The sequence below is a fragment of the Miniopterus schreibersii genome (assembly GCF_964146895.1).
Source record: "Miniopterus schreibersii genome assembly, chromosome: 2".
NCBI classification, from domain to species: domain Eukaryota; kingdom Metazoa; phylum Chordata; class Mammalia; order Chiroptera; family Miniopteridae; genus Miniopterus; species Miniopterus schreibersii.
The window spans coordinates 8092462-8120441 of NC_138102.1; the positions used below are offsets into that span (position 1 = coordinate 8092462).

Below are 27980 nucleotides of genomic sequence, written 5' to 3' on the forward strand. Positions count from 1 at the left end.
TTTCGCATTCTGGGGCGATGATACAGTCTTCCCTCCCTCTGAGGAGACTGAGCAATGGGAGTGAACGCCTTTCTCCCCAGCTGGGCGCCTGCCGGGGTCAAATAAGTGCCCTGATTGCAAGTTTACTGAGGGTGCGCAGGTGACTGCTTTTCTCACAAGTCTTTCATTCGGGCTTCATCTAACCCCTTTTCAGTGGGGTGCCCTACTCTCCACTGGGCTTCCTGACTCCAGGTTGGAGATGCTGGTGCACCCCCTCCGAGTACTACCTAGCAGACTGGGAAGTGCCCTGGCAGTGTTACAGTGCAGGGCAGAGGGGGGACACCTTGGGGTAACAGCTTCTCCTCGAGCCTCCTTGTAGGAACTCGGCCTTTACCCTCTAGTCCAGAAATGCTGGTTGGGCTGCCGTCAATTCCCCCACCTTTTCAAGATTCCAGAGGGGAAGGTGGGTTGGTTTTCAGTTTTCTCCACTGCTGCTTTGGAGTTTAACTTTCTCAGGTTTTCTAGGTCAGTAGCTTTCAAACTTTTAAGTTTGTATCTTTCCCAGAGCAAAATACTTTAACAACTGAACCAAAAATGTAATGTATTTTGGATCCATTCATTTCTTTGATGTCAGAATCTCTTATATACTTTATTTTAGTAATTCTGTTAAGGAATTTATGTTTGGGTGCAGGGGTTCCAGTTGCAATCTCGAGGGCCTAGAGTGGCCAGACAGGGCTCCTCTCACTGCATCAAAACCCTGGACAGGTCAGGGTCAGGAATATTAGTTAAGTTTGGGAGAATCTGGGAGCCGTATGACTTGTGCCTTACTACTTCTCATTGCGGGCAATAGGAGAAAACTCACTCCAGGCTTGTACACAGCAGCTGCGGTAGACGAGAGGTGATGAAGTCATGAGACAGGGCGCCTGAGACAGTCCCCACCTCCCCACCCTGCTGGTTCCCCATGCTTTGTTCTTGGTGGGGACAGTTTCAGACGTTCCCCCGTGTCCCCAGTGAGGAACATGGGAAATAGGTGAGACATGCAGGTCAGGGGCATTGTCCTAGCACCACCTTAGGACAGAAAAGGTGACGAAGCAGAGCCAGGGGCCAGAACTCCCCTGGAGTTCATGTCTGACTCCAGCAAAGGCCAAGTTGACGCTTTTGGAAGTGTTGGTAGAGACGGGGTTATTGCTTAGTCCCAACTATCTGAGAAAACAGACCATGAGGGAAACCAATGACTTAGGCAGTGGCTGCAAGCAGGACCCCAGGCGTCCAGCAGCCCCTCCCTTCCTCAGGAGGTCCCCTAAACTGTCTCCTCTTGGAGATGCTATCTTGGGGAGGAAGAGGAGGTGGCGGTCAATCTTTGAGCACAAAGAAACAGACTCGATGGAGTCTGCACCTTGAATTCGACTGAATATGTGAAAGAGACATTTAAAATGAAAGAGACAATTTCACAGCAAAAGAAATGATTTTAATCTGAAAGAGGCTGCATGACCTTTAACTAGCAAATTTAAGTGCCCCTCCTATCAGCAGAAACTGTGGGCACCTAAGAAAGAATAAATGAGTAATAAAAGTGGAAGAAGCCACGTTTTCTTAAAATACCCGGGTTGTTAGTGTATGTACGACTGGGCCCTCTCACTGGAATGTTGATTTTAGCTGAATTCACTGAGCGCCGCTTCATCAGGTATTTTAAAAATGTTTTTTGTGTTTCTTACGTACGTTGCATCCAGCAGCATGATTGTTGCGCATGAAACTAGAGAAATCCAGGGACTTTCTCCCCGACATGCACTTTAATCGTTAAAGCAGGCAACAGACAACTGCAGGGCGTGTTAGAATACAAGGGCATCATTTGGCATTTACGACAACTGCAAAACCAACTTGCTAAGGAAAGACCATTAGACTCCCCCAAACAGCGTGATGTTTACATGTTTGACGGTCCAAATAGGAACTGAAATTGTGGAGTAGGACATACAAAAAATGATTGGTTTAAATGTCGTCAAATTACTGCTAGCCCCAAAGAGAAAAAGAGCTGCAAAACACGAATGCACGTTTGTGCCTCAGCGGCACTCGCCTCCCATGCCCTCGCCTCAGTGCGCGATAAGATAAACATCTACAGGCCTTGGTTTTAGCTTTGGACTCGGCAGTTTGCTACACTTCTGCCCAGGGTCCTTAGGGTCTTCCTGTGTAAGTGCGCGTGCGTGCCCGGGCTGCACAAGCCTTAAGCTTTGGGGTAGAGGGTGACTGTGTCGTAGCCCTCCGGGGGCCTCGTGCGGGCCCGGGCGTGGGTTTCGCAGTACAGCTCCCCCTCCACAAAGAAGTAGCCCTTTTGCTTGAGGTTGAGGCTGCAGTCAGCGCACACGAAGCACTCGGGGTGCCGGTACTTATCCCGCGCCTTCACCACGGCCCCGCTGGGGAGGAAACCGAGAGCAAGTCAGAATGACAAAGCCCAGAGCCTGGTGCCCGGGCCACACGCACAGCTAAGGCAGGTGGCCCCCGTTTCCCATCCGGGAAGCTAGAGCCTCCAGCTGTATAAAGGGGCACAGCGGTGACGCTGATGTAATTGTCAGGGGGATGCAGTCAGCCAGAATAAACCATCACATGTCTGTCTCCGGTGGGAATATTTTTGGATGTTCAAGCAAGTCACCGACTTAAAAACTATAGGTTCTAACTTCATGATCTCTCCCCACTGTCTCTGTGAAAGAGGGAGACGATTCTGCGGAGGGAGAGGGTTCTGACTTTGGCCCGGGTTGCTGTCAACACACCGACAAGGCCCTCTGACTGCTCTCTGTGTTGGTGGCCCAGCCTCTGTTCTGCGGAGCACAGAAAAAACAGCTCAAAGGGCAGAGGTGGCATTCACACAGCCGAGGACGCGGCTCTACTGTCAGGACAGTGTGCCACCCAGTGTGCCACCGTTTAGGAGCAGTAACTGCTTTTGCTACGGTCACCAGCCCCCCCCCCCCCATAGACGCTGGGTAAGTGGACCGATGGTGCCTCCCTGCGGGAGCTGATGGTAGCAGGACAGGAAAAGGGGTGGGAGAGGGGCCCTGTGGCACTTGCGGCGGGAGATGGAGATGACCTGGTTCCCTGGAAGATCTGAGCCAGCGAGTCTGGGTATTCAAACATAAAGGGCCTTGAAAAGGAAGCTGGGACTCTATTTTTAAAAATTACGTTGGGATGTCTGTGCGACTTAAGAAACTGGGGAGAGATCATGCGTTTTGATGAACAACCTGATGACCATCCTATTTGTTTCCCTGGGTTTATACAGAAAAGGAAATACTCCGAGTTTGAAGCTTAACAAAGGGGCGCTTCTTGAATGGAAGTTTTGATTCTTGGAAATTATTTTAAAAATATACTCTGGGCATTTTTTTTCCATGAGAAAAATCTGAAATTATAAGTCAAGATTGCTGACTCATATTATATGCCTATTTTAGGGTATATCTAAGGAATTCTGGTCAAAATGTGCTAAGTGAGGTGGATGCTGCATTTCAGGTCAGTGAATAGAGATGGAGAGCTGCTACCCAGGCGAACAGGGGACTGCTGGGTTAAAAGTGAAACTTACACAATGCCACTCCCGCATTTGTCACAGAGCGGCATCTTCTGCCCGCTGCCAGCGCCGCCGTGGGCTTTCGTAACCGGAGCTCTCACGCTCCGAGTTCCAGAGGGACGGTCATCTGAAAAACAAAGTGTTTCCATTTACGGCAAGGGAACAGCTGGCTCCAATTTGTACTCCGCTTCTATTTTAAGGTGTGCACTTTAACCTAAGGAATTCTTAAGTTGCGCCGTAGTATCATTTTGGGTCGCTCGGAAACAGGGCCTTGCAAAACAGAATTAGTTACCAAGCTTTGTTGTCATAGGGAGCTGTTAGAAAATGCTCAGAGGAGCAGAGAGCATGTTGCATTTCTTTTTTATTGTGGTGAAATATACTTAATATAAAATCGACCATCTTAATCGTTGTTAGGGTATAATTCAGTGGCATTAAGTGCATTCTCGATGTTATAAAATTACTGCCTATATGCATTTTTTAGAAATCTTTACCATCTCAAACAGAAACTTTGTGCCCATGAAACAGTGACTGCCCTTTGCCCTCCCCTCCCAGACCATGGTAACCTCCATGTCCGTCCTGTCTCCATGACTTGCCTGTCCTAGGAACCTCATACTCGCAGAAGCGGAATCATACAATATTTGTCCTTTTGGGCCTAGCTTATTTCACTTAGAGTGTCTTAAAGGTTCATCCGTGTTGCGCCCTGTGTCAGAATCTGATTCCTTTTTTAGGGTGAATCATGTTCCACTGCATGCCTGCCCCACAGCTGGTTAATTCATCTATCCATGGACGCTGGGGCTGTTTCCACGCTTCGGCTGCTGTGCATCACGCTGCTGTGAACATGGCACAAGTGCCTTTACACGGCTGTTCAGCTGAGCCCCCGCCCTCGCTTCTCTTGGTGTGTGTACGCCTGGGGGGGTTGCCGGGTCGGATGGGGCCTCTGTGGCCACCTTTTCAGGAGCTGCCGGGCAGGGGCTGCACCATTTTACGTTCCTATCAGCGGTGTACAAGGGTCCTCATCTCTCCGCATCCTCACAACACTTTTTTCCCTTTATTTTTGAAAATAGCCACCCTAAGGGGGCATTTTGCACTTTTGAGCGGCTTTGAAAGGACAGTCTATATCTTGGGGAGGGGGGAAACGTTGGTAAGAGTATGAGCCCTGAAGGCAACAGGACCAGGCTGCAGACCCGGCTCTGCTGCTTTCTGGCTGGGTGACTTGGTACAGATCTACCCGCTCTGTGCCTCAGTTTCTCATTTGTGAAACAGGGAAAACGCTAGCTCCTGCCTCATGGAGTTATTGTGAGGATTAAGTGATCATGCATGCAAAGTATGTAGCACAGAATTGGGAACACACTAAGGGTTCATGACGTTGTTTTTAAATTTTGATGATGATACCCTGGAGTATGGGGAGGCTGAGAAACTTTGCAGTGTCCACTTAAAACTATTTAAAATTTGTAAGCTCAGATAGCCCTTGACTACTGTGGATGGGATTTGTGTTTGGTGCCCTTTCTATCAAGTTGGTGGCTACCTGGGGACACGTCCTGGAAGCTCCTCTCCTAAACCAGGCACCACCCAAATCCTCTGCACAAAGAGTCATTGGACTTCTGAATAAAATCAATATTTCGACTTTCATTCCCAGTCTGTCTGCTGTCCTCCCCTCCCCAACCTTGCAACAGGCTCTGCCAATAACTGGCCACAGACGTTCACGGCGACTCACCATCGTTAACTAATTCCTGGAGCACCCTGAAGGAGCCTGACTGGCGAGGCTGAGTAGGCTCGTCCCGGTTGTCATGGAGCATCCGGTACACGTCCGACTGGGGGGGCACCGAGGCTGTGGGTTCACTGAAAATACACGGCAGGCAAGGCGGTGTCAGGGGCACTCAAGGCAGCGACGTGCGCGACGCCACAGACATCAACAAACAGTCATCACTCATCTGCAGCAACTCCTGAGAGGAGATGCAGTATTTTCAAGTTAATCTCTATTATAGGTCAAATACACTGTTTATTCACATGGCTGCCTTAAAAATGTCATTCCTTACCCTCGGGCCCACATCAGCACTTCTCCATTTGGCAAAATACTATGGAGGGCAACTAAGATGTGACTGTTAGGGAACAGTAATTTAAAAGACCTGCGTCTGCTGGATATATAATTGTAAACAGGAACAAAATAAACGTTTTTCTCAGCAAAAAAGGCAACATGCACATGATAGAAAGTGCAGGAGTGAGCCCAGTTCCATTAGTCTTAGTCATAAAGTTGTCATTAAATTCAGATTCATTTCTGATACGAAACTAAAAGTATGTGGTTTAATTTTATTTTTAAGATTAATTTGCTTTGTTAATTTCTGGAAACAACAAAGGTATCATTTTGCTGGTAAATTGAAGGAATTCAAATTGCCAATGTTTGGAAACACATAATGTAGGAACTTTCACATATTTGTGAGTTACGTATTTGACTACACTGCTTTTTGTAGCCACATTATAATTCATTTACAACAATAAAAGCTTTATTTTAATAAACTTTCTACAAATATATTCATGATAAGCAAAGAAAATGCCACAATAAAACTACGTGTCAGGCACTAAATGCTCTATTATTTTATGTCATTTAATGGCATTACCTAGAAAAGGTAGTTACTATCTGCATATAATTTTATTACCTATATCATATGTGGAAATAATTATCTTATGTATCTGAATTTCCTTACAAAATGGCTTCAAGATACATTATGCTATTATTATCTTACTGTATTCATCCCAAGAGATAGCTTTGGATATTGTTACATAGCACACTTAAGCATTATACTACTTTAGTTTATAAAAAATGGTTCTGTAATATTGAAAAAAATAATATTTTCTTATAATAAATTTTTAATTGAAAATATTTGATGGCAAAAGTACATTGAACAAATACTTATAATAAAGAAGAAATTAATCAAAATAGAGACCCTTGGAAATTAAATATCCACATTAATAGCTTAAACCCTTATTCATGGCAGAAATTTTAAATGGAAAAATAATGACCTCTCCCCAAGATGCCATTGGAAGAGAAGTATCACCTCTTTTAAAACCCCTCCGACCTCCCATCCCTTCCCAATTTTTGACCCGCAAAGGAGAAACAGAGAGTACACTAGACTCTTAATCACTTTTGAGAAGTATTGTACCAGACATTTGTAAAGAACATTGTGGCTTTCCAAAACACATATACATTTGGTCCTTCCATGATTTCAGTTTATTACGATCCATCACATAAAGCTCTACTCAGTTCATTCTTCAAATCACCTTTATCCTTAGGCCTAGATATTTGCAATAAATCCTCAGTGTTTTTTCTTTAAAGCTTTTCACATAACTTTCTTGCAATCAAGACAATGTTAAAAGACACCCGTGACGTTGACATTGCCCATGTGTTTAGTTAGTATGCCCGTGGTTCAAAAAGACTCGCATTACCTCATTGAGGGTGCTTCCCCTAGAGCTGTTGAAACCTGACCCTGAAGTGTTTCCATAATATTGTCATCTGAGTACAACTGCATAGGTGTATTAAACTGGGCATGTACAATCTTCACACCGGGAAGTTCCATTTCCAAAGGAATGTTAGGGGCCATCTTAGCAGCAACTTTCAAGTCCCCTGGGCAAATGGTACTAACAGTACTGACAGAAGAAGGGGTGCTACGTCCGCTGCTACAGTCAATACCGGACGGAGTACTGCATCCACTGTGTTAATGACCACGTGACACAGGGAGGACACAGGAGCCAGAGGAACCAGACAGGAGAACACAGAAAACAAGGACAGAGAGGTTAAAAGGCATTGAAGACAAAAAGTGAGAAGTGAATTAAATATCAAATTAAAACAAACTTTCTGGCTAAAAAAAAAAATTTTTTTTTTTTTTAAATAGGGAGGACATTTAAAAATTCATGATTGAGAAAAATTTCACAAGATTATTGGGACAGGTGATGTTGCATTTCTTGGCTCTGTTCTACCAGGCGATCTGTAAGTCAAAGGCCAACGTAAACAAGTTGTATATAAAGTAGAAAAGATGTGACCACACTCACTTTTTAAAAATAGGCCAGGTCATTTTAAACTTGACAATATCACAGACAAATGGTGCAGGGAAATTGCATTGGCTGGGTATCCTTTTACATTTCTGAGATTCAATATTTAAAATTAAAAGATTAATGAATGATCCATACAAATAGGAACTGGATATGCTCCGTGAAGATCCATTAAATATTTAGTCTAGAAATTTCAAAATAAATACGCTTCAGAAATGCAGTTGAGTTTACTTGAGTAGTAATTAGAGACATGTAGGTTATGTGATAAAGATTATGTTTTAAGGCTACTTTGTAAATGTTTTATTTTGACTATTTTAACTTTTTCTACTTTCATTTTTTAATTTTGTGAGGAATATGCTTTTAAAAATTGTTCAGTGATTTAATACAGGCTCTAGAACAGCCAACAAATGCTTGTCACCTTGATATATTAATGTTTAGAGAGCAAGTAAGGTGATTTCGGACTCTTTGGATGCTACCTTGGGGTAAGATATGCCTCTTTTATACACCACTATTTCATGCAAACTTTTGAAAACACACATATTCATGCATATTTGTCATTTCCTTTTACAGACAAGTTGAGGGGATTTCCTATTAAAACATCAGAAAGGCCAGTCATGCAATTTTCAGAATGGCTGGGGAGAGCTCATGTTCTCTATGAAGCCGGGTAGGAGGCTGGTCACAGCCGACACACCAAGAACCAAAACGCCAGGTTTCTATGTGCATTTTACGTGCGTCATGACAAATGCATTTTAAGAGAAAATGTACAATACTGAGATTTTTTTTTTTTTTAAAAAGCACAGACAGTTAAGACACGGCCAAAAGAAATATTAGTATTAATGTAAACTCCGTCATGCCTGCAGGTGAGTGTTGCTGCAAACTCAAGACAGAAAACAATTTATATGGTGTGTTCATCTCAACGGCAGTATTCTCTTAGGGCTCAAGTAGGACCCTTCTCTGTGTTTACTCTCTGGGGCTACTAATGCCAACCTCAGCCCCATACAGAGAGCACAAACCGAAAGGATTCAGGGCCCTGATTTTGTTGACTTCATCAATGTCACAGCCTGATTAGTCTCTACAACCCATGTCACTAATGGAATAATTTTTTTTTTTTTGTCTTGTGTTATCCAGTTCAACCACCCGCAGAGCCTAAATGGGGCAGGTGAATATGGACCTGCTCCTTCACTCCTTGGCTTGAAAGCCTGTTTAAAACGCAACTTGTGAACTGGGCGATCACATACCAAAATGTCAAATGCCCTATTCGCCGTTTCTGTAGGTTCAACACTACACTGGCTCCTGAAATCGACTTCGGTTAGTGAAAAAATCGAAGGAACATTTCAGTTGTACTGCAGTTGAGTCAGGGTCAAGTGATTTGATCTAAGCGTAATGAAGCTTATTAGATTAGGGATTTGAAACACTTAAGTCAAACCTTGGAAGATGTGGGCTTAAAATAATGAACCTTTCTAACAAGCATTTATAACTGCTCTGATCTTACTGTGTGCCAGGCATGGTGCTAGATAGTGGACAAACTAGGATCAGTTCAGAACTTATAGATAGACCTCTTTTTATACTTGTAGTTAGCAATCTTTTTCTGTTTTCAGTGTTCTCTATACATGCATGTATATGTATATCACTTTATTGAAGCAAAGATTGTGTTCTATTTCCTAGTTTATCATTCTTTTTAAGGGCCCCTGCCTATTGATTAGATAGGAAATAAACTCTAAGCAAACAAGAATTAGTTTTTTATGAATTTCTGGGACAATTTAAAAAGATCTCTTGAGCTGATGCAAAAAGTTTTGGCCCTGGCCAGTGTGGCTCAGTTGGTTGGGTATTTTCTATGAACCAGAAGGTTGCCGGTTCGATTGCCAGTCAGGACACATCAAGCCTGGGTGGCAGGCTTGATGGGCAAGAGGTGGCCCATTGATGTCTTGCTCTCACATTGATGTTTCTCTCTCTCTCTTTCCCCTTTCTCTCTCTCTCAAAATCAATAAAATATCTTTAAAAAAAGTTTTTTTGGACTCCAGTCACTGAATATCATCATGGGTCACCATGACCTATTCCTGTGACTTGGAAAGGTACTTGCTAACAAGTTTTCTTGACGTTGACTTACTGACTTGGCAAGACCACCTGTAAGGTTGATGATACACCCAGTTACTTTACTCCTGGATAGATTGTTAGAGAACGGATTTCTCTGGTGTGTATACAGACTTTCTGGGACGTGCTTCTGGAAGCAACTTGTCCAAAACCCTTCACAGGATTGTATTTAATCTTTTGGATCTATAAAATACCTTGCATATATTTTTAATGATATCGTTGGCCTTAAAAATGTACATGTTTGCATATGAAAATACTGGCTTTTTAATATCTTTCAATAATGATGAAATAATTAAGAACCATAACTAGTAGTAAGACCTTAGGGCAGTGATTTTCAACCTTTTCCCTCTCATGGCACATAAACTAATTACTAAAATTCTGCGGCATACCAAAAAATATATATATTTTGCCAATCTCACGAAAAAATAAAATAGGTACAATTTTGACTCATTCATGCCAATGGCTATTGTCGTGTTGGCTGTTGTCATTTTTCTATTTGACAATCTCAGGGAAAAGAGGTCAGTGCCCCTGACTAAAGAGTCAGGTACTGCATGTTATAAAGAGTTTTGTGGGTCTCTTGTGGCATACCCATTGAAAATCGCTGCCCTGGGGGGAGATGAACATACCAACAATTTGGCATCTCCAACTTACTTCTGATTAAAAAGTTGGTCATTAATGGTGTAGCTGTAGCTTGGTATGTAGCCACTCAAAATTCCACCTTGATGAAGGACCATTTGGAGAGAAGAAGGAATTCAGAAGCTAGAGCAAACAGTGAGGGACCACAGGAAGAAAGGAAGGAAGCAGAGGTGCTTTCATAGTTCTTTCTGATTTGTGTACTGGCACCTGGTTTTTTTTAAGCAAATCTCTCATCCCTGTTTCTCCTCTCACCCTTTCCAAATTCAGCTATATTGAAAGGCATCTAACAATGATAGAATTATGAAGGACTTGTTATTATCACCATACTTGAATTAAAACAAAAACACAGGGTGGGGCAAACGTAGGTTTACAGTTGTTCCTATGGAAAATAATCCAATAATTAATTAATAAATAATACAAGAATGAGCTCTGTGTTTCACCTGCTCACAACTATAAACCTACTCTTGCCCCACCCTATATAAAAGAAGGGCCTCGTGTACCTGAATCTCTCCGACTTTCCCTGAATTTTTGTAAAATCAAATGTCACTGGTTTTTAGCAAAGGCAAGATATGTGTTACTCCAACCTATAATTTTGCTCAAGCCTCTTGCAGTCCTGTAGCTCAAGGTGGTGGACTTGTTATGCTAACCTCAAAAAAATGCAAGAAGATTAGGTTAACTGTGTTTCTTCAGGAGGACGCATATACAGATTGGGGCGAAATAGGTCTGCAGTTGTTCGTATGGAAAGATAATAGAATAATTAATAGTCATACAAGAATAAACTCACAACTGTAAACCTACTTTTGCCCCACCCTTATATTTATTCAACAGTAAAAGAGCATTTTAACTCTTAATTGGGTGCTGTTATATTATCAGGAGTGGAGTTGGGAAAGCTGTCGAGTGTGGAGAAATAGGTAAAAGACACAGAAGAAAATGGAGTGGGAACAAGGGGACAAACAAGCAGGAGTGAGGGAGGGATCATAGCTCCTGGTTCTTCTTGCTGCTCAGGAAATATCAGGCGCCCTCCACATCTGGCTCCTTTATCTAGTGAACATTTACTGCAGATTTGCTCTGTGCCAGCTGCATTTGTAAGTGGTGGGCTGTAGTCATGTCCTTCCCTTCTAGTGGGGAAAGATGTATTTTGTAGTAACCACCTTGTTAGCATCTTTCTCCTGCTCTTTCTGAGTCTGATATCACGAGGTTGTCTGGCTTATTTTGAAGCAATCCTGTGCTCCTGACCCTAGCTTCTGGAAAGATCTGCACATGGACATCACATATACGTGATGATTGACCATCCACAGCGGGCGTGATAACCTCAGATGTCTCTGGGGGCCAGGAGGGTCGCACATGTAGGAAAATGAACCAGGAATCACGCACTTAGAGTGATGGGCATTTATCTGGACAAGCTGGAGAATAGATGCTCCATCTTAAAGGCACTTACCCAAGTTCATTTAAACAGTCGGAGTGTTAAATAAAACACTGTCTGTGGATGAATCCACCTGTGGCCCACTGGTTTGGGAATCCTGATATAGATCGTTAGTCAATGTTCTAACCTGCCAGGATCAATGCCACCTAATCACCCACTTCCTTCCTCTGGGCTGACTGGTGTAGCTGAGGTCGGAGTAATGGGTTTGCCATTTCCTGATGTGGCAACACAGGGCATTCATTTCTTCCCTCGGAGGTTGGAGGTCAGTTTCTAGAGAAGATTCTGAGAAGGGTCATCTGAAGATGATCTGTTTCTCTGACTGACAGCACTGAAGTTGCTCACTAGTCCAGTGCGTGCACAGTTTTCCATGAGGGTAACCCATCTGTGCCCCTCCCCCCAACTCTGTCTTTATTACTTATTTCCCCCCAGGTGGAAAAGTTCCTTCCAAGTGCCCTCTCTTCCTTTGCAAGTGTCCCTAAGAATGCAAATTGATGTTTACCTTAGGGCTAGAGTGAGTGGGGCTGCCCGGCAGGCTCTGACCCGTGGTGAGATGCAGGTGCTGAGGGGGTGATGAGAGTCTGTCTAACATGGAAAGCGACACCGGCGTCCGCATCTGTGGCCCACCTGCTTGCTTACTCCTGCCGGGAGGGCTGGTTCCCATTTTTGTTCCTGCTGGCTGGCCTTCCTGAGCCGGATAGGGTGCGTCTGCCTGCCTCAGAGGTCACTGTGTTCTGGATGGGATCCCCAGGGGTGTTAGTTATAAATATATGTGGTGACTGCTCAACATTTCAAGGTCTGTAATCCTGTGAAATGGATTAGTGTTCACTCTTGGAGACGGAGGTTAGTTGGCTCTATACTCTGCTGAGCTTGTTTCCTTTGCTTTTGAAATAAGCTTCAAAATGGAAAAACTCACTCCAAACACCCAACAGTTACTTTTCCGGGGCATTAGTGGGGTTTGTTAAAGAAGCATGCACTCCAAACTCCACAATCTCAGAGCGTATGACCTGCTTCGGCCTGGGATTATGAAAGGTTTGGGCCGAATATTGTGCTTGTGTTCAAAGTAGTTCACATCCTGCGGAAACAAAGGGTTAAAACGTCCCTCAGTGGAAGCCTGGTCGGTAGTTTCAGATAAAAGTAACTGTACAGAGCGGGTTATTTACCACCAGACAGTGACATGACTAAGGTGGTGAAGGGACCAGAGCTGTCCCTTCCCTTTAACCAGCTGGCCACTGAATGTCCAGGGACCAGCGACTGCAACCACGGTCTAGATGCTTGTCTTTAAAACAAAGATCTGATCGCGCCTTCGGGAAAGTAAACGTGAAACAGCAAGAGCTGGACTTCTGAAGGGAAAAGACACCGGGCCGGAGCCGGAGGCCGGTACTTACTTTTGAGGTGAGCTGGGAATGAGACCCCGCAGCTGTCCGTGAAGCGCGTCTCGTATATTGCTAGTTGAATAGAGCCCAATGGGTGAGTTATAGGAGGCGCTCACTACCTGTCTTTTGTCATCAATGTTTGCCGCTGCAACAAAAGGCTGGGCCCTTCTGTTGTGCGTGGTACCAATGGGTTTGAACTCCTGTACAATGGCAGACAGAATACACAGAGCCACACAATGCACAACGAGTGGTTAGCGAGCAGACCACCAGCGTCTCCGCTGTTAGTCAAGGCTTCTTTCCCCCTACAAGATTAATGCAAGGTTAAAGAGGAGTTAGGAGTAAACATTTCTGCATTTTCCATGGAGTTTACGTGTGCGGTATTTACCCACCAAACGTTAAGGTGCAAAGGAATTGACCTTATTTATAGACTGTTATAAAATAATTCAAACATTGCATCTTTTTGTGTCCCCTGCTGACTTCTATACCCATAGCTTTTAGAAAATTCTCGTGCAGCCCATTTGAATAGGGAAATTTTGCGTGAGAAATGAGATTTTCAGCTTAGAAACACTATTCTACTTAACATTTTCTCAAGTAGACTTACGTTGGCTTTATCTTCTATTAATATTTTAATAACGTGTCCCCCGTTTTAGGAAATGAAGGAATAAAGTGGTCAGAGCGGGAGTGAGCATTTGTGAATAACTATTCTGAACCATTTTCACTAATCCAAGGAAAAGTTCTGTTTTTTCTTCATACCCACAACAAAACCCCCAAATTCTTAATGTGGGTTAAGTTATAACTTAAGTTTAGAAAAAATAGTAATTAAAGGACTTGTTTTTTATGAAAGCAGGAGTAACATTTATAGACCCCCCGTCCCCTTTTTACTGTGATGACTTCATTGTCGTGTGTTTAAAGGACTCTTCGTGTTGACTCTAGTCCCGGAAAGACTAGAGTCAGCAATGCAGAGGCAGCTAATGTGTATGATTCACAAAAGGATTTTCACTTTATTGTTTGGAGAAATAGGTCAAACACCAGAGTCCTAAACTCTGAATTTGAAATCTACCTGAATGATCTGAAGCTCTATATTATTATTTTAATGTTGGAATCATATTTTCTAATTTTTATATAGATTTATAACTTCATCAAGTTATTACATTTTCTTCTTCTAAGCAACAGAAGAAAACCAAAAGCAGTGCACATAAGCTGATTCTCTTTCCAAATCTTCTCCTTTGGCAGACACTAAAATAAATCTTCACAGCAATATTTTCACTCACACATTCACATCAACTTCACTTACTTTTGTGAATGTGTCACCAGTGTTTCACACAAATTTCAAGTAGTACAAACATTTATGATTATTTGGAATGTTACTGGAAAGAGACATTTTATTAAAAAAGAAAAAGATCTTGTAATATTCTTGTTCATGTCAGTTTTTTTCCTTCTTGTCACTACAGATGAGTAAGTTGTGGGATGGTGCTTTTTTTGTTAGAAAACAGTCTTTCTCCCCCTTTTTAGGGTTTTGCATAGAGATTCCTGTGCCTGAGAACACCAGCAACTTTCTGTAGGGACCCCAGCAACATGATGCTTTCTTTTGGTTCCCCCGAGCAGGCAGTCACTACACATACTCCGTTTCCCCACCGAGGCCTATTGGCAAAGCTCCCTTAAAAAAAAAAAGTTATGACGAGGCAAATGGGATGTAGCGTCAAAGGAGTCTTTGACTCCAGCTGTCCGAAATCTCGTTGTACCTAAAATCTGTGATGCGGTCAAGAGCAGCTTCTTTCTCATCAGCCTTGGAGAGCATATTTTAACAGCCTCCTGAACTTGACAAAAAGGTCTAAGTTGACTACATTAGCCTGTGAATCTATAGAGTGATTGAATTGACTACTAGCTTATTGATTCCATTTTTTCCCCTCCAGAATAATGGCCCATGCTTCTGAGTTGGTATGGTGACAATATAGTTACCGTTATTTGATAGCAGAATGACTGAAAACAGCCAAATGTGGCTTTAGAAAAATGCCGAATCCCAGAACATGGGAAAATGTGTGTAGTCCAACATTTATAGAGTGGTACAATCTGATTTTTTTTGGCTGATTTAATAATGAATTTGGATTGGCTGTTTTATGATTAACCATTATGATTAGCCATTATGATGGCATGAAATTGTGAACTGGAAATAATTTTAAGTAATGACAATGGCCATGATTCAAGCCTTTGTTATTTTTTCTTTTTATATGAAAGAAGACAGAGGCTAATTGCCTAATTTAGTTTTAGCGGATTATAAATCTCTCAGGCTAATTAAAAGAGTGAATCAGGCAGGACTGAAGGTCTCAAGCTATTTGGAACGTAGCTTTATTATTATTTTTTAAATAATGATACACTTTCAAGATCTTGGTAAACAGGACTGAATTTATAAAAATTAGTTAATGTCATGTGATGGCTTTATGGGAAAAATCTTTGCCCTTATTTTATTAGTCTTAAAATGGTAAATTAACATGGATCGTGGTGATTGTCCTGTAAGCTAGGGAACTTTCCTGAAAGTATATGTGCACTAATAATCTCTCGTGGTACTTCACAATAGCAGCACATAAGTTAATCAGCTCCAAGCTTTTCTTTGCTATTTTCAGTTTTGGTTATATGTTCCAAAAGTCACAAATGTGTAATTTGTTAAGGAAAAATATAACCCCTCTATTTTCTAGTCAGATCATAAAAGGAAGTTTTTCTAATACAGGCTTCAAACATTCATATTTAGGCTTTGCAAAGCATTAGTTCATGGGTTGCTAGAGTCATTCCAAAAAAGCACAATGAAATGTGTACACCAGAGGTAAACAAAAAATTCAAGATGGCACAGAGGCAACATTCTATCCAACCCTTACATCACTGTTGATGGTCAAACAGAATGGAAAGACAAACCCAATTAGAAGTTTGTTATTCCACTTTAATTTTTTATTTTATTTTATAGGGGAAAATCATTAGTCATGGAAAATACCAGTAAAAACTTTATATAGCAGTTACTAGAGTCCAGCTCTTGTGTTTATTCTACCCAGACAAAAGCATCCAAGTGATTCTTACCTCTTAGGCATTCAGTAAATAACCATTGCAATTAATTACATTTTTAAATATTATTTTTAAATGTTAGGAGTTTATATTAATAAATGATATTTTGAATTAATGAAATGCTAGGGCTGTCAGATTAAAAGCAGAGATCTGCTGATGTCGGGAGAAAGCAACTCTCCTCAACTATCTCCCAGGTCCTGGAACGACCTCATCAATGAGAACATTCAAAGACAGTTCACCTTTCAGCTTCTCACTGGGAGAAGTTTTCACAGGTAAAGACTGAGTATGAGAACGGAGGCAACTGTCAACTCCAACAAACAACATGTTTGATAATATACATATATATTATTTATAAGAAAAAATGGTGGGGAAATAAGGGAAAGACTATATCAGGTGATCATACATTTGATCAAACTACACTGACTAAATGATTCTATTTTATAATGTCTGCAATTTATGAACAATCACTCCCCCTGCCTCAGCCTCACCCTGCAAATGAAAAATAAAGTTACCCTTATGATCACTTTCTGCAGGGATCTGTTTCATGTTTTTCCCATTTCTCACCAGGGAAGAATTGGAGGACATGGGGATTATGAAAACTTGGCTCTGTGTAGGTTGCCACCCAGTTATCAAAACATTGTAGAACGAGGTTATTTTATGAAAATATAAAGAACTTCAACCCTTACCCCACCTGACTGTGCACGTAGTGCATCTTTATTATCAAATCTGCTATGACAAGGTTCAGGCCTTTATCTGGAAGTGGAAACAGCTATCTTCTCATTTAGAGAAGAACCATTTCTGGGTTGGAAAAGCATCCTTCCTGTCTTGTGATAGCTACATTATCATTTTCAGTTGTTCAGCTAACGTGAAACGATGAGGGTAATTTTTTATTTAAGAATGTGGGCTTTAAAGAAGGACATAGGACTCTAACATACCTTTAGTCTAGAACAATGCTTTGTACAGGAAAATGCATGTGTCAGCTCATAGGCCAGATTCAGGGCTGTATGGAAGGTGTGTATTCATTGGCTGAGGTTGATCTAAATATCCTCTAATGTTTTGGGTCTAAACTCATAAAAATAAAATTTAACTATTTAATAATGGCATGGAAAAATGAAAAAAAAGCCATATATTAAAAATTGTGTATCAAGTATTACTATAACTGTGTAAGAAAAAGTCTCTAGAGCATATCTTTATGCACAGGGAAAAAGACTGGAAATAAATATACTGACATTTTATTATTTGTGGCTGCGTTTGGATGGTAGGATATACAGTAGTCAGGTTTTTCCCCAACAAACATATATTATTTTTTAAATGAAAGAGAGTATTTTATTCCAATAGCAAAGGCCACATAACTTTGACTTGGGCTGAGAAACAAGAACCACATTGTGTACTGCTCAGTGGCATTTCACTGTTCACCTACGAGGCATCTTAAATGCGTTAATGGCATTTGTTTCTCAGATGGACACACCTTTGTTGTCCAGAGTTTGTAGTTCTCATTTGGGGGGGAGGGCGGGACAACTCTTTGCATAGCTTTGTGCTAATTAAAAAAATAAAAGAAGAACATAAACATGACGGCAGTTTAGCTTTTCTCGAGTCTCACTCTGCAAGTGAAACTCACCGCTTGGCCTTTTATCCCTGTGTGCTGTTCTGTGCATGCTGTGGGAGTCCGGGGAACAGAGGCTGTGCTGCAAGTGAGCTGTGTTGGGTAGGGAGTGTCTGTCCCAACTGCTGATCATGCTGAAACCTGGCCTGAGGATGTAGGAGCAGAAATCCTTTGGTCCATTAGGAAAATAATTGAAATGGTTCTTATCGCAGAGCCCTTCACACGGGCCTCTTGGAGAGAGTGTCAGTAAGAATTACTCATGACTCAAGCTAAAGGAATGTTTAAAGGCTCCATCTGACTGGCGTCTGTAGCCCTTAACCCAACCTTCACCTTTTTTTAAAACCTATTTCCTTCTCTATCTTTCCCCCGTGTGTAGTATCATAAATGTCCGTATTATCTAACCCCCAAAAATGCAGGGCACATGGGCCAACACGTGATTGTCGAGAGGCCAGAAAATTTCAAATTAGGATTATATTTTAAGATTCAGTTCTTGGAATAAGCAGTCATAAATCAATATTCAGAGTTTACAAAAGGAACCTCTTCTAGTGCTAAAACTCAGACAATTGCCCTTAAACTCCAGTTCTGGAGAGAGATGTTAGCAAAGCACAGGCTCCCATCTCAGCCTAAGGTCCCCCTGCACCACGTACAGTAGTTGGTGAGTCCGGAGTCAGTCACCCACATGCCAGAGGGGGCGCTGCGACATCATAAGGGATCACTGGGGCTTTGGGACTTTGGTCAAATCTGTCTAATTGGCCCCATATCTTGGCATCTGACATTGATGAAATTAGGTTTATAAAATTAGGAGAAATTTTGGAGGAAAAAATAATTTGCAAAAGGGTGCAGTATACTTTTGGATGTGTACTGTATGTGGAAAAGGAAATTCAGAATTCTATCCAGTTTGTCCTGGTGATAATAAGAGATCGGGCGGTCAGAAAATGTGTGTATCTGAGCCTTAAACTTCTGTTTTTTTTGTTTTGTCTTTTTTTTAAAGCATCACATGATCACTTTTTCTCACATGTTGACTGTAAGTGATGAATTGATAAGGGCAGGAAAAAGCCAGTGGGTGTGGCATTGCTGGGAAGGGCTATATCCAAGTGACAGCTCTGCATCAAGAACTCTGTGTTTTCTTCCTCTAAGCTTTTCTTCTATCAAAGATTAGCGGTATTCTTACTCACCAACCCGCCTAGGAGGCCAGGGTAAACCACCACCAGCATTCAGATCCCTTCACCATCACATTCATTATCTGTCTTATCAATTTTTTGCTCTCCTGCCCTCATCTGACCTAAACATCCCTCTCTCCTTGCACAGTCACTTTTATCTGCAAAGCGGGGGTGGTGGCAGAGCTGTATTCTGAGAATTGGTTCCCAGGATTGGTCCTGGGCAATGTTAGAAAATGCAGTTTATCTTTAGACCCTCCTGTTCCTTCCATGTTTGAATCCAAAGTAATCTTGTGACAGTAAGGAGGAAGGCTTTCCTGGTCTCTAGGAAGCCCTGTCATAGAGGCAGCTTCCTAGGGGGCCTTCTGATCACAGCCTGGTGGGAGGGGGGCTGGGGAATGTACCAGTAATTACAAGAGCTCCCACTTAATATCTCTGTGAACAATTCAATGTGCCAATTTTTTTCTATTTTATTTTTACTTAAGTCTTTGAGAAGCCCTATGAGATACATGTACATACACTACTCTGCATGTAGTTCATAGAGAAGAGAATGGAGGCTGATGGAGACAAGTGGAGACCCTGCAGGACAAACACAGGGGTTGATGATCCCAATTGATGGTGAAGCATCAATTACAAAGATGCCTTCAGTTCATTTTCATCCGATACCTTGGGAATGTCTCCTCTGTTTAGGAGGAACACTAAACCAAAGGGATATTGAATTTATGTATCTGTCTCTCTAAATTTGGGGAGCTTCTAAGTAGAGGTTCTGAAATCCTTTCCTTAATTACATTTGCCATACAGCACAATTGAGGGTTGGTTTAACTTCAGATTTTTGGAGCCTTTGAGGGCAGACATGGTCAGATAAGCATCAGATTATTAAATGAATTTTGCTCAGTAGATAGAGTTGCCTCAAGGGAAAATCCTTTGTCTTTGTTATTCAACTGCGTGGGCAGAATATCACCATGATTACATAATGCAAGGCTTTTCATGGAGTAAACTTAATTACAGAATGCCAGAACTGAGAATTAAAGAAGGGTGTAAAATAGGATCTGGGTGAAGACCTCGAAGGATTGAAGTTACAATAACAGATTAGATACCTGTTGCAAATGGTTGTTTCCCCTACTCCCTTTTTTTGCTTTGTTTTAACATCTTAAACTCTTGGATTACCTCACGGTCTTTTGGCAGAAGTCCATCTTAAAAATGAAAAAAATAAGCGGACTGTATGTAGATATAGCCAAATTTTCCTGGTGAGAACATATTTGTCTTTTAACAAGGTGTTTGCCCAGGCATCCGTCTTTGTTTTCTTGATGTGAGAAAGCGGGGTCATCTAAATCTCAGAGAAGACAGACAGCGGCTTCATCAGGTGACTTACTCCAGAGTTTGATATCTGCCACTGCTTCCTCGTGGAAGTCACCCACATCATTTAAAAGGAAAGGTAAAGCGAGCGTATTTACTCTAAAATTCATACCTGTGGTTCTGATTCTAAGTTGATTTTGAAAGGATGAGCCTTCCCGTCTTCAGATACCTGTGGAGACCATAGGCGAGTTTCCGCCCTGTAAATAAAACAAAGTTGGTAAACTCCGAGTTCTAATGATACTCCCGCCGTGGCATCCTTCAGTTTCCTATGGTGTTTGTGAAAATGCTATTCACCCTTGATGATTTAAGCAGCAGCAATAGTCCATGCTCATGATACTGTATTCTCCCATCTCATTAGTCTTACGTATTGAGTGTACTTTTAGGGAACCCTGAATGGATCAAGATGGACTGCTACGGACGGCGTTTGTGCTGCCCTCAAATTCATACGTTGAAACCCTAATCCCCAAATGATGGTATTTGGAGGTGGGACCTTTGGGGAGAAATTAGGCTTAGATTAGGTTATGAGGGTAGGGCTCTTATGGTGGGGTTAATGCCCTTCTAAAAAGAGGAAGAGATACGAAACCTCTCTGTGGTGCACCTGGAAAGGCCAAGCTAGGACATAGCCAGAAAGAGGCCTCTCACCGAGAACCTGGGCATGCTGGACCCTGTCTCAGACACAGCCTCCAGAACCGTGAGAAATAAGTGCTTGGTGTTTAAGCCCCCCAGTCAGTCCAAGGTATTTTTGTTCGAGTAACCTGAACTGACCGAGGCAAAGACATTGTACAATTTCTGGAGAATGTGGGTGTCTGATGCATGTGGAAAACAGTACAGGAGGGAGATTCTTCAGGGCCCCCTGCACACAATCCCAGAGCAAGCGCCCTAGGTCTCCTCTACTTCCTTCCTAGCCTACCCAGGCCAACAAAGGAGACAGTGAGCGAGTGGCCAGGTGGATTTGCCATTGGCATCAAGGAACGTGCTTTGTCTTATCCTTCTTATGTATCTGTTTGGGACAGTGTGCTTGGCAGGAACACAGGTTATGCATAGTCAAGGAAAGAGTCAGTTTCACCCCATCAGATGGCAGATCGACTGTGTGTCTTCTGTACCAGCAGGAAAAATTATGAATACAGTAGTAACAGGATAAACACACTAACAACCACTATCACAGAACATTTATTTCCACAATTGCTTCATATCAGGGCTCTGATGGCAAAAGATCAGGTTCAATCTCCTAACATTGTTTTTGGTCCGAAATGTTTCATTATCTAATACACTAATGTGCACACACATATTCACACATCTTTTGAGATTCTTCTGGGCTGAATTCTGTGCAAAACAGCCAATGGCCTACAGCATATTAGCAACCAGTTTTTAACGTGTCCACATTTTGTCAAGTCAAGAGATTCTTTTAGGAGAATCTTTGAATTCCATTTTCCACCACATTCTGAACAGCAGGACAACTGGCCATGCTCTGTAGTGTTCTTGTGGCTGATGTCTTTAATGGTTCTATTTTCATAGTCAATTAACTGGATCAGAATAGGAAAAAAAATTCCACTAGCCTCTTTCATTATTTTGACATTCTAGAGAATTCCTTTTAAAAATGGTTTGTTAATAACAACTAGACTGACTGACTTCAGGGAAGAACAGGCCAACGTGACTGATACATAAAAAACAGTTAAAATTCTAGTTTCTGTGACACCCTTCTCACTGGGAAGATGAAATCATCTATTGTTTTGGTTCAGGTTCCCCTGCCAAACAGATCACATTATAACACCATCAGTTAAAGAGCACCTGTCAATTTTGAGACACAGCTGGTGGGCCGCTGCTTTAATCCTGTCCTGTGCATCAGCATGAGTCATGGACTCTGTACCGAAGCCATCAATAGCCAGGATGACATCTCCAGGACACAGGTTGGCAGCAGCTGCCTTGCTTCCTGGAGTAATCTGGAAGAAATCATGGCACCACTTAAAAAAATCAACATCTTATAATATCTTGAGTTTTGTTCCTAACATTTGTATTTCAGCTTGGTAACATTTAAAATGTTTTACTGGGCAGGCAGTTATAAGTCTAACAATAATTCTTGGTTGATCAATTGTGTTAGCTCTATTTTCTCATCATGTTAAGTAATTTTGTTTCTTACTAACCACATTTTATTTATCATGACACCTCTTATTCTTTTGAAAACTCCTTATGTCCCTGTTTGAATCATATTTTCTTTGCTTTAAACAAAATAATCTGTTTTTTAGGTTTCTTTTGTCACCCCAAACTCTCTACTTGGGAATAGAACTTTACTAGATTTAGGGAGATTTTATATTTGAATTGAAACTACTTTAGCATCCCTGTAAGTTATGATTCACATGAAGGAGTACTTGGTAACTTTTCACGAACTCCACAGAGAGCTGAAGTTGCAGGGCAACTAACTAGATTGGGATTTAAGGAGTTCCTCCAAGGACAGACAAAATGTAAGTATGGGCTATCCTGAATCAGCACAAGGAGGAGGGCTAGCTGTTAAGAAGAATTCAGCTAAAATTAGGAACAAATTGTTAAAGGCTAGGTATGAGTTAGTATTGAGAGTCTAGAACCCCTGGGAACTGCAAACACAAGGGAAATTTATATCCATGAGTCTCTTCTCCATGAATGAAGAACAGATGGAACAAATAGAAAACAACTAACAAGATGCAACATTTTAATTAAACTTTATAAGTATTTACATTAAATGTAAATGGTCTAAACACACCTCACTTCTTTTTAACAGAGATTGTCAAACTAGGTAAAAGAGCAAGTACCATTTTTATGCTGTCTACAAAAAAAATCCACGTTAGTTTCTTTTTGGGGGGATGGGATGAAAGGAATACTTAAGGATATGGGGAAAATATGGCCATTAAATGTTTAATTTAAAAGATAAATATGAAATTATTACCATGTTGAATTCAGTGATTCTTTTGATTGCTCTACCTACTCTCAGTTTTTCTGGGTAAATCCCAACTATTTACCACTGCCTAATTGTCAACCACCCGGTTTTTCCTTGCCTACTTTTCTATCATCATCTTATACCATTCCTGCTTCCCCACATCTGCTCTGTAGCTATTCTGATTTCAGTTAGGCCCAACTTGTACCCTTTTGTTGTTTTTGCCTGAAATGCTTCCCCTCATCTTTATCCAGTTGTCCTTTCTCATCCTTTAGGATAGGCTTAAAAGTCACATTCTCAGAGAAACTTCCCTGAACATCTGAGGCAGTTTCTCCAGCTCCTACCCCACTATTCTACGCCATTACCCCCTCTTCATTTCCTTCATGAAGACAATTTGCACTTTTATATTTGTTTATTTGCTTGTGTATTATTTGTCTTCCCAACTAGTCTGGAAGTTCTTGAGTCTAGGTATAATATTATGAATATTCCTAATGCTTCACAGTGTATACTCCAGTGTTTGGAATTAATGAATAACTAATTGAAAAATGAATGAAAAGGTTATTTAAATCAGAGTTTATGAAACAAAAAGAGCTAGTCCCTCATGCCTGAAGAATACTGCCATTAATGTCAACATATCATTGTTACATTTGCTAGTTTCCACTATTTAGAGCAGCATTATACATACATAGAACCTGACTTAAATCTGGAAACTGCTCCAGAAATAAACTAGATTGTTCCTAATGTTTTCCTTGAGGCTCAGGCATTAATCCATTTCTCCCTTCTATTTTCTTAATCTAGCTACTGATTCTATTTAACTTTGCAGCTCTAAGGGAGATCCAAGACTCATCTAAAGAAACAAAATTGCTAAAATAGTAAATTCTCATGTGTCCTAGATCTTCAGCCTTATCACTAAGATGTTTGTTGTACTCATTTTATTTCTGTGAACGTCCTACTGCAATCATCAGGATCATTTTCCATTAGGAATGGTTGATAGGATCTAGGTGAAGACAACTGGAGATGGTTACATCTCAGCCTTTCATAGGTGTTTTCCACTTAGAAATTCTCCCAGACCCAGAACTGTTAGAATAACAAGTTTCCATCCCCAATGTCACTTGTAGGGATAAAAATAATCTTAAACTTTTAATTTTTCTCTAGCTATGCTTCATTAAAATCAGTATTATTTGTAAAATTCTGAGATCAGAATGCTTTCCTTTGAGTGAAAGCATGAGAAAGCATGGCTTAATGTATTTGCTTTTCTAATATAATCAAGTAGATTTCAGTTATATAACACTCACTTGATTTAGAAAAGGCTAACTTTTAGCTTTGGTTAGGATTGAGTGAAAGGTAGAGTTGTGTGTGTATCTGTTTATATAAATTTTAAACAGAGACATCTGGTGTCCTAAATTTAGATACTGAATATTCTAAATTTTATTAACAGTGTTAATATGGATGTTAATGACACTATTTTATATTTACCCAAACTATTACATTTGCAGGGCTCTTTTTTTTTTAAAAAAAAAGTATTTTTATTGATTTCAGAGAGAAGAAGGGAGAGGGAGAGAGATAGAAACATCAATGATGAGAGAGAATCATTGATCAGCTGCATCCTGTATGCCCCCTGCTGGAGGTCGAGCCTGCAACCCGGGCACATGCCTTGAGTGGGAATCGAACCATGACCTCTTGGTTCATGGGTCGATGCTGAACCACGGAGCCATACCGACTGGGCTGCAAAGCTCTTTCTAATAACTGACCACTGCAACAGCTCTAAGACAGGCTGCACAAAGGAGACTGCTCCTATTTTCAGAGAAGTGTCTAAGTAACCTGTGGCTTCTTATTAAAGTTGGGAGCAGCTGTACACAGCTATGTCACCAGGTGTTTCAGAAGTCAGATAGGCAAGGTGGTCGATAGTGATGCCCAGAACCCACTTCTGACTTTGCATTTGACATGGATGTCCTGGGACCTACAAGGAGTCAATAGGAAAGAAGAAAGTGTGCAGACACAGGGATGCGGGAGAAAGAGAAAACATTGTTCTTTCACTTCTTCCTAGTTCTCAAGTTCAGTTAGTCTAGTGATCAGACAGTGATCACTAAACTGGCCTGGTTTTAGTAAGTTAAACTATAAGTTTAATCATAAGAACATATTATTTCCCTGCATTACTTTATATTATTATATTATTATTTTATATTATTGCTCACAGTTTATTCTTACATGTTTTCCCAAATTAGAAGAAAAGAGCTAAAATGAGGTAAAGAATTTTTCAGTGGATTATTTATTATTCAGGTTCAGTAGGGTCTCAAATGTCAAAAGCATTGGAGAGATCATTGGGAATAGTATTGCCGTCAGTCACTGAGCTCCATGTTTTCAAACTCTTCTGATGAGAAGAATCACTTGGGCTCCTTGCTGAACATAAAGACTCCCCCCATCCTGCCCTGCCCTCTGGATCTCTGTACTCATGAATCAGAAGCTCCATCAGAGAAGCTCGTGAATTTTTGATTTTAACAAGATGATTTTCATTATTCACGTCAACCTATTACTTGGGTCTGTTTGGAAAAAAATAATTTTAAACATAGATGAAGCATCTATAATGTTCTATTCATTGCGGGCGACACAAAGGAAGTCCAAGATATGGCCTTTATGGGAATTTTATGTTAAGAATAAAAATGACTGAAATAGTTATGGAGCAAGACAAATATATACTGAAGGGCTGTGCTGAGAAACCCCATTGTGTGGTTGTTCCCCATTGTCTACAAATAAAGTCCGGTGCCTTTCTGGCACTCAAGTCCTCTCGCATCTGCAATCTACATCTCTAGAGGCACACCCACTCCAGTTAAACCAGACTCTCTTTAAGTAGCGCCTGGGCCTGGGTATTTTCAAATTACCAGGGTGAGTCTAATGTGCCATCAGGGTTGAGAACTATTATAACATTGTTATGATTGTTATTGTATTATTATTGAGAACTATGACCTCACTTAATTCTCAAGCCAGTGTTTTAAGATGAGAAAACTGATGCCCAGAAAGTATAAGAAACTTGCTTAAGGTCACACATCCAGTGAAAATCTGGATTTCTGTCATGAGCCTGTGTATCTTTACAGCTTGCGCTCCTCCCCTGTCCCGGCAAGCCCCTCCTGCAGGTGCTCTCTCCCCCGACTCCTCCCATCTCTTGGGTCATACTTCGTTTCATGGGATGCTGGACAGGCTTCTACCACAGTGGTTTATGTACACATCCCTTCTCTTCGACTGATACATGAGCTTCTCAGGGCATAGAAAACAATTAAGTTATAATGGTGTCCCCCCCTGCGCCTTCCACATACGATACAGTCTGCACTTAATAGATATTTATGAGGTGTATGAATGTTACGCACATAGGAACCAGTGCTTCTGTGCAGGCATGTCTTTGGTAGAACAAAACCGAATAGGTTTTTATTCAGATCAACCTTCTTACTACACTTGAATCCTGGAAAGGGGCTGCATTCAGCTGTACACATTTCTTTCTAAAGGTTCAAATTTCAGATACAGTTTATGTTAAAGTAACACCTCTCTATGCTACAGCCTGCAAAACGTAAGAATGCTCTAAAATTTTGTATGTGGGTGCCCGAGTCCGTGTGGCATTCTGTTACAGTGATCTTGAACCTGGGCGTGCTCAGAAGAGGGCGGAGGGGAGAGGAAGGGGGCGGGAGAGGACACGCTGGCATCGGATGTATCCCATCACCCTCCTTCACGCACAAGCGAAGCTTGCCCTTTATTCCAGATTGGACCACTTGCGAAAACAAATGTCTGCAACTTGGCAGCGATAGTAGGCCCACCTTCTGGGTGGTCCAAGCACTTCAGAAAGAAGGACTTCTTGGAACCTTCCGGCCAGCAAGAGAAAAGCTGCTCACTTAGAGACGTGACCCCTAAGCTGTATTCTGTGAAATTCTTAGGCCAGTTATATTTGGTGGCTGCAGAAACTTCCCACTCTCCCAAACGGAACACCACGACATAGTTTGTATTGCGCCAAGTCTAGATACTGCTTTCCTAAAAACTGTGTATCACAACCGGTTGCTCAGTTTTTTGAGAATGTCTGGTATTTGATTTACCTTCCTTCTGATGTGCTTTTACGACACAAAGATAAACCCGGCTGGATAATTGGGTTGTAAGCAGTTATGGTGTAATTTCAATGGATGGAGAGTTATATTTATAACCCCAGCTGTGGTGGGGCAGGGGAGCACTAACCAGGAGCATTCGTAGAGTCTGAGGCAGGAAGGGAAGGGGTGGCTTGTAGAAGGACAGAAATGGGTTTAATTGACGAGGACTACATCTCATTTATGGGACTTTTTGTGGCACTAAATGCAGGGATTGGTATTTCCATTCTTTGCATACTTATCTAAAATAGACAAATCAATTAACAAAATAATTGTCATTTTTATCGTGGAATATTTTTGAGGACACAGTCTGCACTTATTTGTGATAGTTATGTTTAAAAGTGAGCCATTTAGTCATTCATTCATATTGTGTCATATTTTTTCTATAACATATGAGATGGGCAAGGCACTGTGCATGGCACCGAGCAACCCCCAAGTTTGAAAGTTCCTGCCCTTGGGGAGCAGGTGGTTTGTGGGATCACATGCTACTCGACTGGGTTTCCACAGGCACGGAGGACAGTGGGGCGGGTGGGGAAGAGAATTCTGGAGAAGACGATAGAGGAGCCAAGACTGTTGGAGAAATCGTGAGTTGTCCCGAGTCGTGGCACCACTGCCTGCCTGTCCGTGGAGTGGGAGGACAGGGAGAGAGAGGGCCAGGGAGGGAGCAAATGGAGCTGGAACCTCGAGTTGGGAAAGAGGG

General features: G+C 41.6%; 1 protein-coding gene across 3 annotated transcripts in view; it reads right to left on the reverse strand.

The window, feature by feature from the left end:
* Nucleotides 1-578: 578 nt before the first annotated feature.
* Nucleotides 579-27980, reverse strand: part of PDLIM3 (PDZ and LIM domain 3) — a 30316-nt gene continuing 2914 nt past the window's right edge. Inside the window, exons 2-8 of one of the 3 annotated variants that reach the window (XM_081127229.1) lie at nt 22043-22194; nt 20367-20451; nt 12719-12786; nt 6962-7225; nt 5235-5359; nt 3536-3647; nt 579-2384 (exon numbers count right to left, since the gene is read on the reverse strand). In XM_081127229.1, the coding sequence (XP_080983355.1) occupies nt 2195-2384; nt 3536-3647; nt 5235-5359; nt 6962-7225; nt 12719-12786; nt 20367-20451; nt 22043-22194 (996 nt within the window). In that variant the 3' untranslated portion in view covers nt 579-2194. Of the gene's footprint in view, nt 2385-3535; nt 3648-5234; nt 5360-6961; nt 7226-12718; nt 12787-13099; nt 13288-20366; nt 20452-22042; nt 22195-27980 lie in introns of all 3 variants that reach the window. The other 2 variants (XM_081127230.1, XM_081127231.1) reach the window with 2 other exon arrangements.